Consider the following 17,169-nt stretch of genomic DNA (forward strand, 5'->3'; position numbering starts at 1 on the left):
AAGGTCCTACAGTAGAGCACAGAGAACTATATTCAGTATCCTGTGATAAACCACAATGGAAAAGAATACGAAAAAGAATGCATATATCTGTATAACTGAATCACTCTGCTTATACAGAAGAAATTAACACAACATTGTAAATCAACTATACTTTAATAAAAAAAATAATAATAATCTAAGGGTCAGATACCACTGACCCATCAGAAAGAACCGGAAGTCCTAGGCGACTCCCTATGTGGGCTCCTCCTTTGGTGGTTGCCCCGGGTCCTGGGTGAGTCACTGCACCTGTGTCCATCAGGGGAGGTCAGGGGCCGCCAGAGCTCCTGTGGGTCCAGCTCAGAAAGTGGAGGCAGTGGTACATGGGAGGTTTCGAGCCCCTGGATGAGGGAACAGGTTGTTTCCAAGGGTTTTCCCGAGGCGGAGCCCAGCTGGCAGCATCCTGGGGGCAGGAGCCTGGGGGCTCTGCCGGTGATGGAGGGGTGGGGGGAAGTTGCCGCCCTGGCAGAAGCCCTCGGAGTTGCCAGACGGGCTGGTGAATTTTGACCTCAGTGTGGAAACTGGGGGGTGTGCAGGGTGACTGGACCCTATGAGAGAAGGCAGTTCAGTTTGGCCTTTTGAGCTGTTGGCTGAAGCTCACAGACCCTTGGTTTTCTCCTCCTGGCTGCCAGAGGTTTGGGAGCTGTGTTCTAACTCACAGGGAGCCCGGTTAGCTCTCGGACTGGGGTTGGGTGTAGGGGTGGTGAACGGGGAGCTGTTTCTTGTCTCTCCCAGAGCCAGCAGTAGAAGAGTGAAAGGCGGTAGCGGGGAAAGGCCAGGGCAGGCCCCTACAGAGCTTCTGAAATTATACTCAAACTGTCATGTGAATGTGCATTCTGTTGGTGAGAACAGTCATAGCTTCCAGATGATGCCGTGACCTTCAGAAGACAGAAGCTACTGAGAGGGGCAAACTTTTTTTTTTTTTTTTTTGTGGTACGCGGGCCTCTCACTGTTGTGGCCTCTCCTGTTGCGGAGCACAGGCTCCGGACGCGCAGGCTCAGCGGCCATGGCTCACGGGCCCAGCCGCTCCGCGGCATGTGGGATCTTCCCGGACCGGGGCTCGAACCCGCGTCCCCTGCATCGGCAGGCGGACTCTCAACCACTGCGCCACCAGGGAAGCCCAAGGGGCAAACTTTTATATCACCCTTAGCAAGGGTCCTCATTAGTAAAATAGGATATAGCTTCCCCAACATCAGCCTCCCGGGGCATACCCCATACTGGGCCTTCCAGCCCCAGATGAAAGGAAGACACTCTGGCTCCACCCTAAGCAGGGTGAGGGATACTGCATGTCCAGTAGCCCTCAGAGATTCTTGGTGGCCTGGATGCCTCCTGGTCACCTGCTCTGTACATTTGATGAAGGTCTCACCTTGCACTAAAGTCAGACGAGAAAGCCACCCTGAGGCAGGCAACTGAAATCCTCCCACCCCAGTGAGAGTAGGAGAGCCCTGCAGAGATCCCTAGAGGTCCAGGCCTATTCTCAGGGTGGGAAGGGTCCCTGGGATATTGTCTTAGTCTGCTTGGGTGGACAGAACAGAATACCATAGACTTGGTGGCTTAAAAAACGAATTTGTTTCTCACAGTTCTGGAGGCTGGGAAGTTCGAACTCTAGGTAATCAGCAGATTTGATTCCTGGTGAGGGGCCTCTCCTTGGCTTGAAGATGGTGGCCTTCTTGCTGTGTCTTCACACGGTGGAGAGGGAGGGTCAGCAAGCTCTCTGGTGTCTGTTCTTATAGGGGCACTCATCCCATCGTGAGGGCCCCACCCTCATGACCTCATATAACCCTGATCACCTCCCAAAGGCCCCGCCTCCAAACACCATCACATTGAGGGTTAGGGCTTCATCGTGTGAATTTGGGGAGGATGCATCTCAGGCCATAGGAGATACGGTATGTATTAATATCTCAACTTTCACCGAGGAGAGCCCATTTCATTATTTCTCGTGCTGGTTAACAAGCCACTACTTTTGCCTCTAAAAATCCAGTTTCGACTTCCAAGATGTTAATTAGCAAGGCCTCTGGTGTTGACAGGAACAGGACCACAGAAGCACAGCGGGGGTCACCTCTGGACTGTATCCTTCGTGACCACCCCCTGAAGGGAGATTCTTGATCAGGAGAAGTGGCCAAGCCCGGGAATGAGCAATGGCACAGCCAGCAGAAAGCAATTGAAAGTCAAGAATAGACAAAGCAGGCTGGTGGCCAGTAGGCAGGGCCTGCTTGTTTACTTTGCCTGATGGTTTTTTTTTTTTTTTTTTTTTTTTTTTTTTGCGGTATGCGGGGCCTCTCACTGTTGTGGCCTCCCCCGTTGCGGAGCACAGGCTCCGGACGCGCAGGCTCCGGACGCGCAGGCTCAGCGGCCATGGCTCACGGGCCCAGCCGCTCCGCGGCATATGGGATCCTCCCAGACCGGGGCACGAACCCGTATCCCCTGCATCGGCAGGCGGACTCTCAACCACTTGCGCCACCAGGGAGGCCCTGCCTGACGGTTTTTAATCCAATGATTCTGTTTTCTGAAGGGCCAGGCAGATAGTAGCGTCCTCCTCCTCCCTGCTTCCCTCTGTGGCTGTGTTTGTTTGGCATCTCGGCCAGGAGTCAGCGCCCTTCCTGCAGCCCTTTGCAGAGGCACAAATCCACGCCCGCCCTCGTTAATTGGTTGGGTTTTGACATTCCTGACAGCTCTGCCCACACAGATGGTTTGATTGTTTGGTGTAAAGAGAGGAGGTGGTGTAGGGCCTCCCTGGTGGCGCAGTGGTTGAGAGTCCGCCTGCCGATGCAGGGGATACAGGTTCGTGCCCCGGTCTGGGAGGATCCCATATGCCGCGGAGCGGCTGGGCCCGTGAGCCATGGCCGCTGAGCCTGCGCGTCCGGAGCCTGTGCGTCCGGAGCCTGTGCTCCGCAACGGGGGAGGCCACAACAGTGAGAGGCCCGCGTACCGTAAAAAAAAAAAAAAAAAAAAAAAAAAGAGAGGAGGTGGAACCCTCTCCCATTTGTCACCCACATTCCTCCGACGTGCCCTGCCCGGCCATGCCTGAATTGTGTTCTGTGATCTCGTTATGCCTGGCACAGAGCGCGGCTGGATGCCTGCCCTGCTCGGCCGCGTTCCTCTCCTAGCACGCCTGCTCACCATCACAGAGGCCTTTATTTACTCTGGATTTCCCCCAGTGCTAGCACCTCGCTCTTCACACGCACGGAGCCGCCAGCTGGCACTTTTATTGGAGAGTTTGCCTCACTACAACCTTCATCACCATCAGTTTCAACCAGGGGCCCAGCCCCTATTCTCTGCTTAGTATTCTTTTTTTTTTTTTTTGCGGTACGCAGGCCTCTCACTGCTGGGGCCTCTCCCGTGGCGGAGCACAGGCTCCGGACGCGCAGGCTCAGCGACCCTGGCTCACGGGCCCAGCCGCTCCGCGGCATATTCTTGACCCACTTTGTTTCATAAATGAATCTTCTCGTGGATGGAGGAAGCTCGGGGAGGATTCTGGTGGATGCAGATAATCCTGCGGGGCCGGGAAGCCAGCAAGGGAAACGTGAAGGGGATGGTCACTGTGCCTTGGTCCACTTTCTGAATTCAAGCAGCCCCGTGTTTCCCATCTGTCAAGTGCTGATGTTGAAGCTCTGAGCCTCGCTCCCATAAGTGAGAGGATTCTCAGCTCTTCACGGAAGGACTTGATCTTGTGCCTTGGTTCCCCTGTCTCTGAAATGGGGATATTTTCTCCTACTTGGCATGGGTGTTGCAAAGGTTTAAATGAATGAGTGTTTCTAGGTTTGGTGAGGGGCTTCTCCATGGGAGGGGAAGGCACATACAAATAGCTAGGGAGGTTTTTCGAATCCACGTGTCCGTCTACCCTTCCTAGTTGAGAATTGTTGGCTTAGCCTCGTAGAAGGTCAGGACCCTCCTGAACATGGCCTGGCTCCATGGCTGAGAGCTGAGGTCAGCAAACCACTGCCCATAGGTTCAATCCAGCCCAATTCCTGACTTTTTTATGACCCGTAAACCAAAAATAGTTTTTATATTTTTCAATGGTTGGGGGAAAATTAAAAGCAGAATATTTCATGACATGTGAAAATGATAGGAAATTCGAATTTCAGTGTCCATGATTCATTTGATTGGAATACAACCATTCTTTGTGTGTTTGCCTGTGGCTGCAACTTGTGTGTTACAATGTAAGTAGCACACAAGTGGTTGAGAAGTTGCAGCGGAAACCACATGGCAGGCAAAGCCCAGAATATCTACCATCAGTGAGAAAGAGAGATTCTGCCACCTCCTGGGCCTGAGCAGTGGTTTGGGAGTCTGAACTTGGCGTTTAAATCTTGTCTGCAAGAGTTATGTTACCTCCCAACACCCATTTGGATACTTGCATAATGGGACAGTTTTGGGATCCTTGTGAAGATATTAAATACGATAATGCTGGTCTATTTCCAGGTACATAGTAGGTGCTTACTAAATGAAGGTCCCCTGGTTCCTTTTCCTTGGCTCTCCTCGGAGAGACCACTCCACCGGCACACACCCCGCACTTAATTACTTCTGGCCACTCAGGAAGCACTTAGTCTCAGAGCCTGCCCTGAGTGGGACCAGGGAGATGAAATCAACCCCTGTGTCCTTAGGGAGCGCTTGGTCCCCGCCAGATGACAATTCTGTAGACAAGGCTGGGGGAGGGCCACAGCCTGGGACAGTGGGCAAAGCTTCAGAGCAGGTGGGGCCTGGAGATGAGCATTGCCACGTGGGCACCCCTCACTTGGTTGGGTGTGACAAGAGCAGAGGGACACAGGTGACAATAAACAATGTCTCAGAGTTCTCAAGCTCTTACTAGCTGCCCGGGGCTGTTCTGGGGTTGTGCGAGCCCTGACTCATTTAATGCCACGCCACCCTGATGAGGCAGTTACTGTTATCAGCCACACCATACGGACTGGTGAATTACAAGCTCGAGGGGGGCCAGGGTCAGGCCCAGGCAGTGGGCTCCCAAGCCCAGGGTCTTGACCGCTGGTCTGCAGAGATGCATCGTGGGGCCCTGCCCTTGACCACCAGGCTACAATGCTTGGACCTGGGCCTGGGGGCAGTGGGGAGCCGTGGAGGGGTTTAAAGAGATGGTGCTGTAATCAGGGGTGTGTTTTGAAAATCAGAACCTCTAGGCACACAGTAGGTCTTATAGCAGGGACACTGTAATGTCCCCAAATGTCACCCACCCTCAGGACCCCATCTTGCCCCTGTGTGGTTAGAGCTTCAGTGGGATTGTCTGAAAATAGAGGCAATTCCAACACATGCAGGCAAATCACCACACTCAGGGGGAAATGGGGGGCAGCCTGCTGTTTACCGTCGTACCCCGTGGACATAGTCGCAATGGAGCAGAGATGCGTTGGCCCAGCCTTGCCTCCCAGGTTGGAATCTTGGTGCTTTCCTAGCCAGGTGACCTTGGGCAAGTCATTTCACTTTCCGTGCCTTGGTTTCCCCATCTATCAGACTGGGATAATAATGGTACCACCGGGCTTCCCTGGTGGCGCCGTGGCTGAGAGTCTGCCTGCCGATGTAGGGGACGCGGGTTCGTGCCCCGGTCTGGGAAGATCCCACATGCCGCGGAGCGGCTGGGCCCGTGAACCATGGACGCTGAGCCTGCGCGTCCGGAGCCTGTGCTCCGCAATGGGAGAGGTCACAGCAGTGAGAGGCCCACGTACCGCAAAAAAATAATAATAATAATAATGGTACCACCTTATGGGGGCAGTCAGGAGCGTTCAGTGAGATGATCTTGTACACAAAGTCCTTAGGGCAGTGCCGGCACCTTGGTAAGTGCTCAAATGGTAGTGTTATGTAGTTGTTACCACGGCCCCATCTTGAGTGCCATTCCTAGGACGTGGCAGGAAAAAAAGCCCACTGTGTGGCTGACAGGCCCAGTGCTGACATGTTTTGGTCTCCAAAACCAAGAATTTCTTGGCTGATTGCCGATAAGGTCGAGAAGAATGTCTGGGATCTTTGTGTCCAGCGAAAGGGCTGAGGGTCAGTTGCATCCCAAATTCCGCCCCCCACACACACACACTCAGGCCTGGGAGGCCAGGGGAGGGCAGCCTGGGCTGGGGACCTTTATGGCCGGTGACTCTCCTCCCCTCCCACAGAACAGGGTGGACCTGCTGGAGCACGTGACCCAGGAGCATGAGCATTTCCAGGTGAGCGTGGATGAGTTCCAGCTGTGGCTGAAGGCCGTGGTGGAGCGGGTGCATGGCTGCATGGGGCGCAAGTGCCAGCTGAGCACCAAGGACCGTCTCTCGGCGCTGCAGGTAACCCCGGCAAGTCTCTGCCCAAGCGGGGAGGGAGCACTCATGGCTGGTGGGTCTCTGTTAGAGTTTATTTAATAGGATGGGGCTGGGGGGTCCCAGGAGATACACACATCCCTGTACACAGACCCCACCAGAGGAGAAGCATGGGATGTGGTATAGATCCCATGCTTGGGGCCTTGGCTGCTTTATGGACAGCTCTGAGTCAGCAGGGCATTTGGAGACCCAGGGCCACAGCAGCACGGTCTACACCAGCTGGGCTCAAATGGGGGACATTGTCCATGTCTGGAGACATTTTGGGTTGTCACAACTGGGAGTAGAGGTACTCCTGGCATCTAGTGGAAGGAGGCCAGAGACGCTGCTAAACATCCTACAGTGCACAGGACAGCCCCCGACAACAAAGCATTATCTGACCTCACATGTCAATACGTGAAGGTCAGGAACCCTGATGTAAGCATCAAACCTGCAGCGGGGAGAAGCTGGGTCCACTCTGGGCTTCCTGACTTGCTGTGATCTTGAACGAGCTTCCGACTCCCTCTGTAAAGTGAGTGGGTAGATTATCTTCAATAACTCAAGGACCGCTTTATAATTTTTGATACAGCGATACAGCATCTATACCATTTATTTAATATTTGTATTTAAATTGACTCTCTTTTGAAAAAACCAGTGAACAGTGACCACAAAATATCTTCTATGACGTGTACAGTTTCCCCACTATCTGAAAATAGTGTTCCTATGAAACTGTTCATGAGCCGAAATGGTGTAAAGCAGAGAAGTGGGACTTCCCTGGCGGTCCAGTGGTTAAGGTTCTGTGCTGCCACTACACGGGGGGCGGGTTCGATCCCTGGTTGGGGAACTAAGATCCCACATGCCGCGCAGCACGGCCAAAAAATTAAAAAGAAAAACAAACAAACAGAAAACAAGCGGAGAAGTAATTACCTTTTCTTGCAAAAGCTAAAATCCTCTTTGGATTTCTTTCAGGTAGCGAAAACAGGTACTAATGTAGGTCTTTTGTAAAAGCAAAGTGATATAAATTGAACTTTTGAAAAGTGCGGGTATCTGTAAAAGAATGTTCACAGCAACCTTATTCATAACAGCCCTAAACTGAAGACAACTCAGATTTTTATCGGCAGAGTATTGGATAAACACATCATAGACTAGAATATATGTACAAAGGCATATTAGTCAATAAAAAGGAATGAAGTTCTGATATACCTGACAGCATAGAAGAATCTAAAAAACATTATGCTGAGTGAAAGAAGCCAGTTTCAAAAAATAACATAGTCTATGATTTCAAATAGATGAAGTTCTAGAATCTTCTGGGATGTTAGAAATCCTATATTTTGATAACAGTGTGGACTGCATGGGCATATATATTTCTCAAAACTCTTTGAACAGTAACACTTAAGATCTATATATAGATTTTCTCAACTTACAGTAGGGCTATGTCCCGATAAACCCATCGTAAGTTGAAAATATCATAAGTCGAAAGTGCATTTAATACACCTAACCTACCAAACATCATAGCTTAGTCCAGCCTACCTTAAGTGTACTCAGAATCACCTTCCATTAGCCTAAAATCATCTAAAACAAAGCCTGTTTTATAATAAAGTGTTGAATACCTCATTTAATTTATTGAATACCATAGTGAAAGTGAAAACCATGTTGGTTTACACTCTCTGCCACAGCCCAGCATCGCGAGAGAGCATCGTGCTGCATATCACTAGTCTGGAAAAAGTTCAAAATTCAAAATGCAGGGCTTTCCTGGTGGCGCAGTGGTTGCGAGTCCGCCTGCTGATGCAGGGGACACGGGTTCGTGCCCCAGTCCGGGAAGATCCCACATGCCGCGGAGCGGCTGGGCCCGTGAGCCATGGCTGCTGGGCCTGCGCGTCCGGAGCCTGTGCTCCCAACGGGAGAGGTCACAGCAGTGAGAGGCCCGCGTACCGCAAAAAAAAAAAAAAATGCAAAATGCAAAGCACAGTTTCTACTGAATGCATATTGATCTCATACCATCGCAGAAAAAATCGTAAGTCGAACCATTTTAAGTCAAGGACAGTCTGTATTGTACTCCATGTAAGTTGCACTTCACTAAAAAAGTGAAAAAAAATATTTTGAAGGTATTTTAAATAAAACAGACGAAAGTGTTTACAAAAAAATTTTTTTTAATATTAGAAGGCAATGAACACTGAATTAAAAAGAAACTTTATGGCATTGTCATAAATGGAATACCAATACTCATTCATAATTAGTAGATAACCATACAAATAGATGTAATGAGGCCAAATGGCATCGTTAGGTTCTATTTGCTCCATACTTTTGCCAGCTGAAGGCTTCAAGCCTGAGGCTGCCTCTGTCTCTCTTAAAAAAGCAAGATTAACAAATGTCAGAGAGTGTTAAAGACAGAGAAGTACCCAATGGAGACTTTCCCCTTCACTTAATCAAATGGCTTGTAAATGACCTGGTAAAGGAATTACATTCTGAATGTTATAAAGGCAGACAGTCCACCCCTTGGAAAGGTGCCTTGGCTCTAGCCTGGGAATAGGAATTACCGTTTGGCATGATGTTCCCAGCGGTCCTGGAAAATGCAACACGTGTTTTCTTTTTCCCTCGTGTTTCTCTCCCACCGCCTCCCTGCTTTAGGACATCGCCAGTGACTTTCCCAGGGCTGAGGAGTCTTTGAAGAGGCTGGAGGAGCAGGCCGGGGGGGTCATCCACAACACCTCCCCTTTGGGCGCAGAGAAGATCACCAAAGAACTGGAGGAGATGCGGAATGTTCTGGAGAAGCTGCGTGCACTCTGGGAGGAGGAGGAGGGGCGGCTGCAGGGCCTGCTCTGGTCCAGGGGAGCCTATGAGCAACAGAGGAGGCAGCTGGAGGCTGAGCTGGCAGAGTTCAGGAAGGGCCTTCAGAGGTTGGCGGAGGAGGACCTGGAACCCGCGGCCAAAGCAGGGACCCAGGACGAGCTGGTGGCCCGCTGGAGACTCTACTCGGTAAGCAGTGTTTGGCAAAGCCATGGCCCAGTCCGGGTGACATGTGTGCCTCGGGGCATCCTCTGTGTAGTGGGAGGATCACACTAAGTCTCAAGCACACTGGCTCTGGTTTTCCTGGATTTTTGATAATCTCAGTTCCCCGAGCATAGTAGACAAATTGGTTGTTTGTACCCATTTTCTGGATGAGGAAACTGAGGCCTGGAGCGATTTCCCCCCGCCCCCAACATCCCCAGCATCACATGATGAGTTGGTGGGTAAATAAGAGGTGGATCGGCTCCAAGTTTGCCATTCCCTTGCCTGATGGTAGGATGTGGGGAGCACTTTCTGAGCACAGAACAGGGAGTGTTAGGTCAGAGGCAAGGCTCTCAGTGTAGAGAAGATGAGGAACAAGCATAACCAAGGCTCTTAGGAGACCCAGCAGATGATTCCCATCCTGGGGAGCGTGGGGGCATTCCAACCCAGACACGGTGTCCAGTCGGAGCACCCTCCCCCTTCCCCATCCATGTGCACACTCACGAGAGGTTTGACTTGAAGACAGAGAGATTTTTCAAATAAGGATTCACACCCTTCTGCAGTCCTTTATTTATTATATTAACTCCAAGGACTAGCTTGTCAATTCCGTTAGGGGAAATATCTAAAAGGAAAGCCCCTGGGCCCTACCTCCACTCCAGGTTGTTCTGTTTTTTCCCCTCTTCCTTCTAATGTTTGCTCATACGCAGAAATATGTGTGTGTAGGTGGAAACAAAGCATCCATGCTCTTTAGCATCACTCAGCCTTGTAGGAGACCAGGTGCACTGCAGTGCTCACCTTTGTACACAGGGAGTTGTTTCCCTTGTCGGATTGTCTGCCTTGGCACAGGGTAGGGGTGGTGTGGTGCAGTGGGGAAGGGCGGGGGCTTTCGGATCAGGCTGCCTGGGTTCGAGTCTTGGTTCCTCTCCTTGCCGACTGGCTGGCTTTGGGGGAATTACTTTTTTTTGGTTTTTTTTGGCCACGCCGCTCGGCTCGCAGGATCCTAGTTCCCCCAACCACGGATTGAACCCCGGCCCTCGTTGGTGAAAGCGCGGAGTCCTAACCACTGGACCGCCAGGGAATTCCCGGGGAGAATTGGTTTAATCTCAGTTAAATGTGACATGGACGTGATGATAATAAGGCCTCTGCCTTCCACATTCCTTATGAACGTGTGAAAACAAAAGTGCTTAGGACAGCACCTGCCAAGAGCATCGGGACTCAGGGAACATATGGCTCTTACCAGGAGTTCTAGGTGAGGGCCAAGGTCAAAGCAAGCACACTGGCAGGGGTGGGGTGTGGGGAGGGTAAGGCCTGGAAAGCCCTGCCAACATCCCCCTGTCCCGACAGCCACCCGGCCATGCCCGGCTATGCTTCAGGAAGCCTTTCCCGAGGCAGGATGCTGACCACATCCCTACAGGCGCTGCCTGTCCCACCCGATTCAAGTGTCAATTATGACCAAGATATGACGAACCGGAAATCAATGAAGGGGAATTTCAGAACTTGTTCGAAGATTTCTGTTCTTAAACTAGCGTTTATGTAGTGAGAAGTGCTCCCGCTCTGTACTCAGTGCCTTGTCAAGTGGGGGTGGCCCCACCAAGGGACCGGGACCGATCCAAGGCTGCGCAGCTGGGAAGGGCTGGAGGTGGGTTTCCAGGCCAGCCTGTGTCCTGCCAGAGCCCGTGCGCTTTTCACTCCCCCACCCTGCCTCCTACTGAGCATGGGACCAAGACAGAGTCAAGGTCAAGATCAAACTGCACATTTCCCAGGATAGCAGGGAAAGGCCGCATCCAAAGTACCTGAACGTGGTTGAGTGGAGTGGTCGGGCATGCTGGCTGGAAATATCCTCGTGCCGACAACAGTAACTGGATTCACAGAGCATCTTTAGGGCACTGTTTCCTTCAGTGCTGAAGGGGCAGGTTAAGGGCCAGAGGGCCCGGCTCCAATGTCAGGTCCACTGTTTCCCCCTCTGCAACTGTCAGAAAACTCCTGGCCAGAGTTTCCTTGTGTATAAAATGGGGACACGGAGAATTACTGTCTAGGGCCATGGCGAGGCTTCAGTGAATGGGACCACAGGGCACTCAGCACGTCATCGCTGTTCCCTAAGTATCAGTTATTTGTATGATTAGGTGCTAGTCCATGGCAAGGCTGTGAGGTAGGTGATGATAAAGAGAAAAACCTGCCCATCAAGAGCAAACGTGTTTGAGGTCACGGAGTGGGAAAGCAAGGGAGCGCAGGGGCTGAGCTCTCGGGGCCCCTGCCCCTCCCCTGGGGGACCGTGTTCCCCCAGGCTGGCCCACCCCCACAGAATATGCTCACCCCGGTGCACACACACCGCCATCCCATCTCGGAAGCTCACCCGGTCCGTCGGGTGTTGTCTGTCGCTGCAGGCCACGCGGGCGGCGCTGGCCGCGGAGGAGCCTCGGGTGGACAGGCTGCAGGCCCGGCTGAAGGAGCTCATCGTGTTCCCCGAGGACCCGCAGCCCCTCGCGGACAGTGTGGTCGCTGCCATCCAGGAGCACCAGAGGTACCGGGTGGGCCGAGGGCGGGCCTGGACCCCATGCTCAGGGCCTCTGCCCATCTGACACCAGCTGCAGGGGAGGCTTGCACCCTCTTGCTGCCTGGTGACAAACAGTTCTTGCTCTTGTCAACGAATGGCCATTATAGGGTCTCACTGGGCTCAGGTACTGACCCCTTTTCGAAGTATTTTCCATTCTGCTCCCAGAAAGAGGCCTGAACTTTGCTTTTTTTTCCGTGCTATGTGGCCTCTTCGCTTATTTCCATCATGTCTCCTTATGCAGCTTCGCATGGGGGATGGGTTCCCTATGTAATGGTCCAAGGGGAGGGCTTTTCACTAGGCCAGCACTGTGCCCTGCTTGCTGACGGCGGTGCTGATGTAAGCACTGGGCGTGACTTCAGACCAGCCCCTACCTCCCTCTCCGCCCATGGGTTCGGGCACGGCTAGGTCTCCAGCTTCTTAGCCCAGCAAAGACCAGCAGTTCAAATATCCACCCTGTGTGGAACTGGGCACAGTGTAAATTCAGAATCGGTACCTATTTTTACTACATGAGGCTCAGAGGTGTTTGGAACACAGCCCAACTGTCCCCGTCCCTGTAGCACTTCTCATCCTCCTGCCTCTGATGCAGGGGTTTTCCTCGAGAAGGAACTCAGGGGCCTCCTGCCTTGCCAGGGGACTCTCACCCCACGGTGTGCACAGGCCCTACATGTGTACATCCAGAACAAGGGCCTGGATCCTCCACAAGATGCTGAGGTGGTGGTGAGGCTGAATCTCCTGTGCATAAAGCGGGCCGTGGGGCAGGGTGGCCGAGGTCTCCCTCTCCTTCGTTGCTCTTGTGGAGGTGGCAGGTGCTGGTTATCTATGACTGGGTGCTAGACATTATACCTGTACATATATATATGTATTTTTTGGAAATGTAGTTGATTTACAACGTTTTGTTAGTTTCAGGTGTATAGCAGAGTGATGCGGTTATACATATATATCGATTCTTTTTCAGATTCTTTTCCATTATAGGTGATTACGAGTTATGGAATATAGTTCCCTGTGCTATACAATGGACAGTATATTGGAAAATTTATTTGTAGAAATTATTTAGGCCTAAAGTCATGGCATCCTACTCAAGAAAGTAGTTTGTTTTGCTTCCGCGAGGTGCCTGGGGGCAGGCAGTACCAGCCTGGGGGCTCCATAATTCCTCTTCCAGGCTTGACTCTCCCTGGTCCAGAAGCTAGGCTGCAAGTCTATTCGAGGACTGGCTTACCTCCAGTGCCCTTTTATCTGGACAGCATAGGCCTCAGGGTCCCGTGGACAGCCCAGCAGTCTGTAGAAGAGGAGAGTGCCCACCCTGGGAGCAGCACAAGCCGGGTGCTCTGGGTTCTGGGCAGAGGCCTTGCTCCTGTACTGACCCGCTCTCTCCTCTCTCGATTCCCCCTCCACGGTGCTCACAGCATGAAGGCCAAGAGCAGCAGGCTGCGCAACGCCGCGGGCGTGGACCTGTGGCGGCATTTCCAGCGGCCTCTGCAGGAGCTGCATCTGTGGAGGGCTCTGGCCCAGAGGATCGTGGATGTCACCGCCAGCCTGCCAGACCTGCCCTCCGTCCACACCTTCCTGCCGCAGATTGAGGTCTGCATGGCTCTGTCGGGAGGGCTGATGGGTGCAGCTGGGGGAGGCCACCAGCCAAGCATAGCATTTTAGCCACCCCCGCAGGGACAGGCGTGTCTCTGAGTCCTCCAGATGTCTGGGTGGAGCCCACTGTACCCTGTCTGGTGAGTTCTAAGTGCACAGGAAATGTCAACACTTGTAGTTATCAGCGACAAAAGTCACCCTCAGTTCTTGGGAAGAAGGTGAAGCCTGGTGCCTGGTGTAGCTCCAGGACTCTGCACCAATCTGCGCTCAGCCCTTCTCTTTAGGGCCCTGCTGCAGGCAGTCCTCTGGTGGAAGCCTGAGCAGTGCTGAGAAAGAGCAGGATGTCAGGCCATTACCTTTACTGTGTGTCAGTTGGGATGCATGTGACAGGTGACAGGAAACCTGATCAGTGGTGGCTTAAAACACAGAGACGGGACTTCCCTGGTGGCACAGTGGTTAAGAATCCACCTGCCAAAGCAGGGGACACGGGTTTGAGCCCTGGTCCAGGAAGATCCCACATGCCATGGAGCAACTAAGCCCGTGAGCCACAACTACTGAGCCTGCGTGCCACAACTACTGAGCCCACGCGCCTAGAGCCCGTGCTCTGCAACGAGAGGCCACCGCAATGAGAAACCCGTGCACCACAACGAAGAGTAGCCCCTGCTCACTGCAACTAGAGAAAGCCCGTGAGCAGCAACGAAGACCCAATGCAGCCAAAAAAAATTAAATAGTTAATTAAACAAACAAACAAACAAACACGGAGACTTTCAGGTCATCCCAGGGCTGGCTTGATAGCTCAGCAGTATCTTCCAGGACCCAAGCTCTTTCCAGCTCTAAACCACATCTACCTTCATGGCCCCAAGGTGGATGCCCCCATTGCAAGTGTGCATCCTCACTGTGTATTTGAGCTCATGCTGTATAGTTGTATATTCAGATATTTTCAGTTGACACATATGAACTTTTTCTCAGCAGCCTTTAAAATGGTTCAATAAAGCCATCACTTTAAATGGCTGCAGAATATTCCATTTGGGGGCATGTCATTTTTTTTTTAACGTTTCCGCACTTCAATTGTTTAGGTTCTTTCCAATTTTCATTGCCATAATTAACATATGTTGATTATCTATGTACATGGATTTTTGTTTCCATTTCTACCATTCTCCTCATTTTACTGATGAGGGACTGGGGCCAGGGAGAAGTTAGGGAGCTTGTTCAAGGTCAGGCTGCTCCAGAGAGCAGAGCTGGGGCCAGAATGGTGGGTTCTAGACTCTTGTCTAATGTTCTTATCCCTGTCTTCACTCTGGCTCTTGAAAATAGGTTTGCGAGGCATTCAGAACACTTATGATCATCTGACTGTTGAGAAAAACAAATGTCCCAGAGGGGAAGCCACTTGCTCGATGTGACACAGCCATTAAGTGACAGAGCTGGCTTTGACCCAGACCTGTCTAACTTTCCCCACTGCGTCACAACTATATTTCATCCTGTCCTTCCCACTAAGGCAGAAAGCAAACCGGGACCTCCTTGAAGCAGGAGAGAGGTTCTGTCTTTCTAGAGTGTGACCCAAGACTCCCAGTGTGGGAATTTCACAGAGCAGTGGGTTGGAACACGTGGGGCCAGGACTTTGGTTTATTCACGTTTGGACTCTGTTTGCTGGCTGGGAGTATGTCTTTCATCACTCCTACCGGCCCACCTGGGCGGGATGGATTTCACAGGCCAGGGCTCAAGCTGCCAAGCTCTCTCTTTTCTTGACTCAGCTCCTGCATCTAGCCTCAGAGCAGCCTGTGGATCTGCAAAGCTCCAGCCAAAAGCTGGGCGTGGCTGGTGTATTAGTTCCCTGGGGCTGCTGTAACAAAGCACCAAAAACTGGCAGCTTAAAACAACAGAAATTCATTCTCTCAAAGTTCTGGAAGCTGGAAGTCCAAAGTCAAGGTGTCAGGAGGGCCTTGCTCTTTCCAGTGGCTCTAGGGGAGAATCCTCCTTTGCCTCTTCTAGCTTCTGGTATTTGCTGGCAGTCGCTGGTGTTCACTGCCTTGTAGGTCCATCACTCTGATCTCCGTGTCTGTCATCACGTGGCTATCTTCTCCCCATGGGTCTTCTTTTTTTTTTTTCCACCATATCTTTTTTGAAGGACACAATTCAACACATAACAGTTGGTTAAATAATAATGGCTGAGAAGATCTGTCTTTCATCGTGTGTTCACTGTGGGTCCTGCAGTATGTTAAATGCTTTTTAGGCATTTAAGCCTCACGGCAGCCCCGTGAACTAGGGTGTGACTACCCCTAATTTACCGATGAGGAAACCGAGGCTTGGAATAGCCCAAGTTCTCCCAGTTAGTATGGAATCCAAACTCATGATTGCAACTCTCCAGCCTGAATTCTTAACCCTCATGATATTGTGTCTGAGTGGGGTGAAAAGGGGGTGAAGGTGCCTTCCTACGGCTAGAGGCTTGACCTCTGTGTGGCTAATTGCAAACCACACACCTGGGCTGGGGTCCTCGTCCTGCCTCTCCCAGCCCCGTGCCTGGCTCAGCATCTCTGTAACATCATCAGATTCAAATGAACTCTGGCCAGCTGAAGACCAAACCCCTGGCCTCCAGGGCCCCTGCGCCCTCAGTTAGAGAAGCAAGAAGTATTTGTCCCCAACAGCTTGTTGATCAGCAGGAACCTGAAGCGGGGAACAGGCTTTGGGGGCAGGAAGAGTGCATGTAGGCTGGGAATGTGGTCAGGGGAGGCTTCCTGGAGGAGGTGGGGCCTGGGCTGTGCAGAGTTCAGGCTGCCTGCTTAGGAGCCGGCTGCCCATTACACAGGGCTTCTGAGTCGCCTTTTCCTCCCCTCTCTGCCCAGTGAGTTCCCACACATCACGACTTCACTCAGGTGCCACCTCCTCTGGGAAGCCTTCCAGAATTTCCTCTGATCATGATCCCATAGGCCCTTAGCCCCTTCGAAAGGTCCCATACACCAACTGGGGGATGGCCCACTGCTGTCGGTGATAGAGGATCACTGAGTAGAGGATCAGACTGGTTAGTTTGGGGTTCGGCTGCAGCGTGGACGGTCGATTTCGGGGGGCGGCTGGGAGGCAGCAGGCGGTCAGGAGCTTCTGGGGTTCAGGTGAGCAAGGCTGAGGGTGCACCACAGTCAGTGATGGGGGATGGAGAGGGGACGGATTTCCGGGACACGTAGGAGGTAGAATTCTCGCTCAGGCTTTGGTAATAAGATGGATGTGGAGGTGAGAGAGGAATCAGATTGACCCTGACATTCAGGGCCTCCTACCGCCTTCCTGCCAGCCCGTTTCTCCTTACGTTCACTTCTTCCTTGGAAACCAGCACCAAGGCCCAGCCTCCTGAGCAGGTGCAGCCAGAACAGGTGCGCTCCTGGCCCCGTCTCCAGCTTCATCCTGCCCTGCAGTTCACGGAGGCCATGTCTCCCTTAGGTGGCCCTGGCGGAAAGCTCCCACCTGAAGGAGGAGCTGACGATGCTGCAGCTGAAGAAAGACCTGCTGGGCGGCATCTTTGGCCAGGAGAGAGCCACGGCCCTGCTGGAGCAGGTGGCAACTTCCGTGAGGGACAGAGACTTACTGCACAACCGCCTTCTGCAAAGGAAGAGCAAACTGCAGGTGAGCCCCTCTGGCGGCCCTCAGCCATCGACCCGGCCCTCCAGGAAGGGCAGCCCTGCATCCTGACCCCAGCTCTGCCACTGGCCACCACGTGGCCCTGGACGTATCGCTTTGTCCCCCACGACCTCA

The 17,169-nt window shown here is 52.4% G+C and overlaps 1 protein-coding gene across 8 annotated transcripts in view; it reads left to right on the forward strand.

Moving 5' to 3' along the window:
* SYNE3 (spectrin repeat containing nuclear envelope family member 3) overlaps positions 1–17,169 on the forward strand; it is a 100,508-nt gene that overhangs the window by 55,051 nt on the left and 28,288 nt on the right. For 7 of the 8 annotated variants that reach the window (XM_060095685.1, XM_060095682.1, XM_060095681.1 and 4 more), the window contains 5 exons: positions 6,138–6,299; positions 8,937–9,284; positions 11,681–11,817; positions 13,254–13,428; positions 16,858–17,040. In XM_060095685.1, coding sequence (XP_059951668.1) covers positions 6,138–6,299; positions 8,937–9,284; positions 11,681–11,817; positions 13,254–13,428; positions 16,858–17,040 — 1,005 coding nt within the window. The remainder of the gene's footprint in view (positions 1–6,137; positions 6,300–8,936; positions 9,285–11,680; positions 11,818–13,253; positions 13,429–16,857; positions 17,041–17,169) is intronic. The other variant, XM_060095679.1, reaches the window with a different exon arrangement.

The sequence above is a fragment of the Mesoplodon densirostris genome, chromosome 4, assembly GCF_025265405.1.
Source record: "Mesoplodon densirostris isolate mMesDen1 chromosome 4, mMesDen1 primary haplotype, whole genome shotgun sequence".
NCBI classification, from domain to species: domain Eukaryota; kingdom Metazoa; phylum Chordata; class Mammalia; order Artiodactyla; family Ziphiidae; genus Mesoplodon; species Mesoplodon densirostris.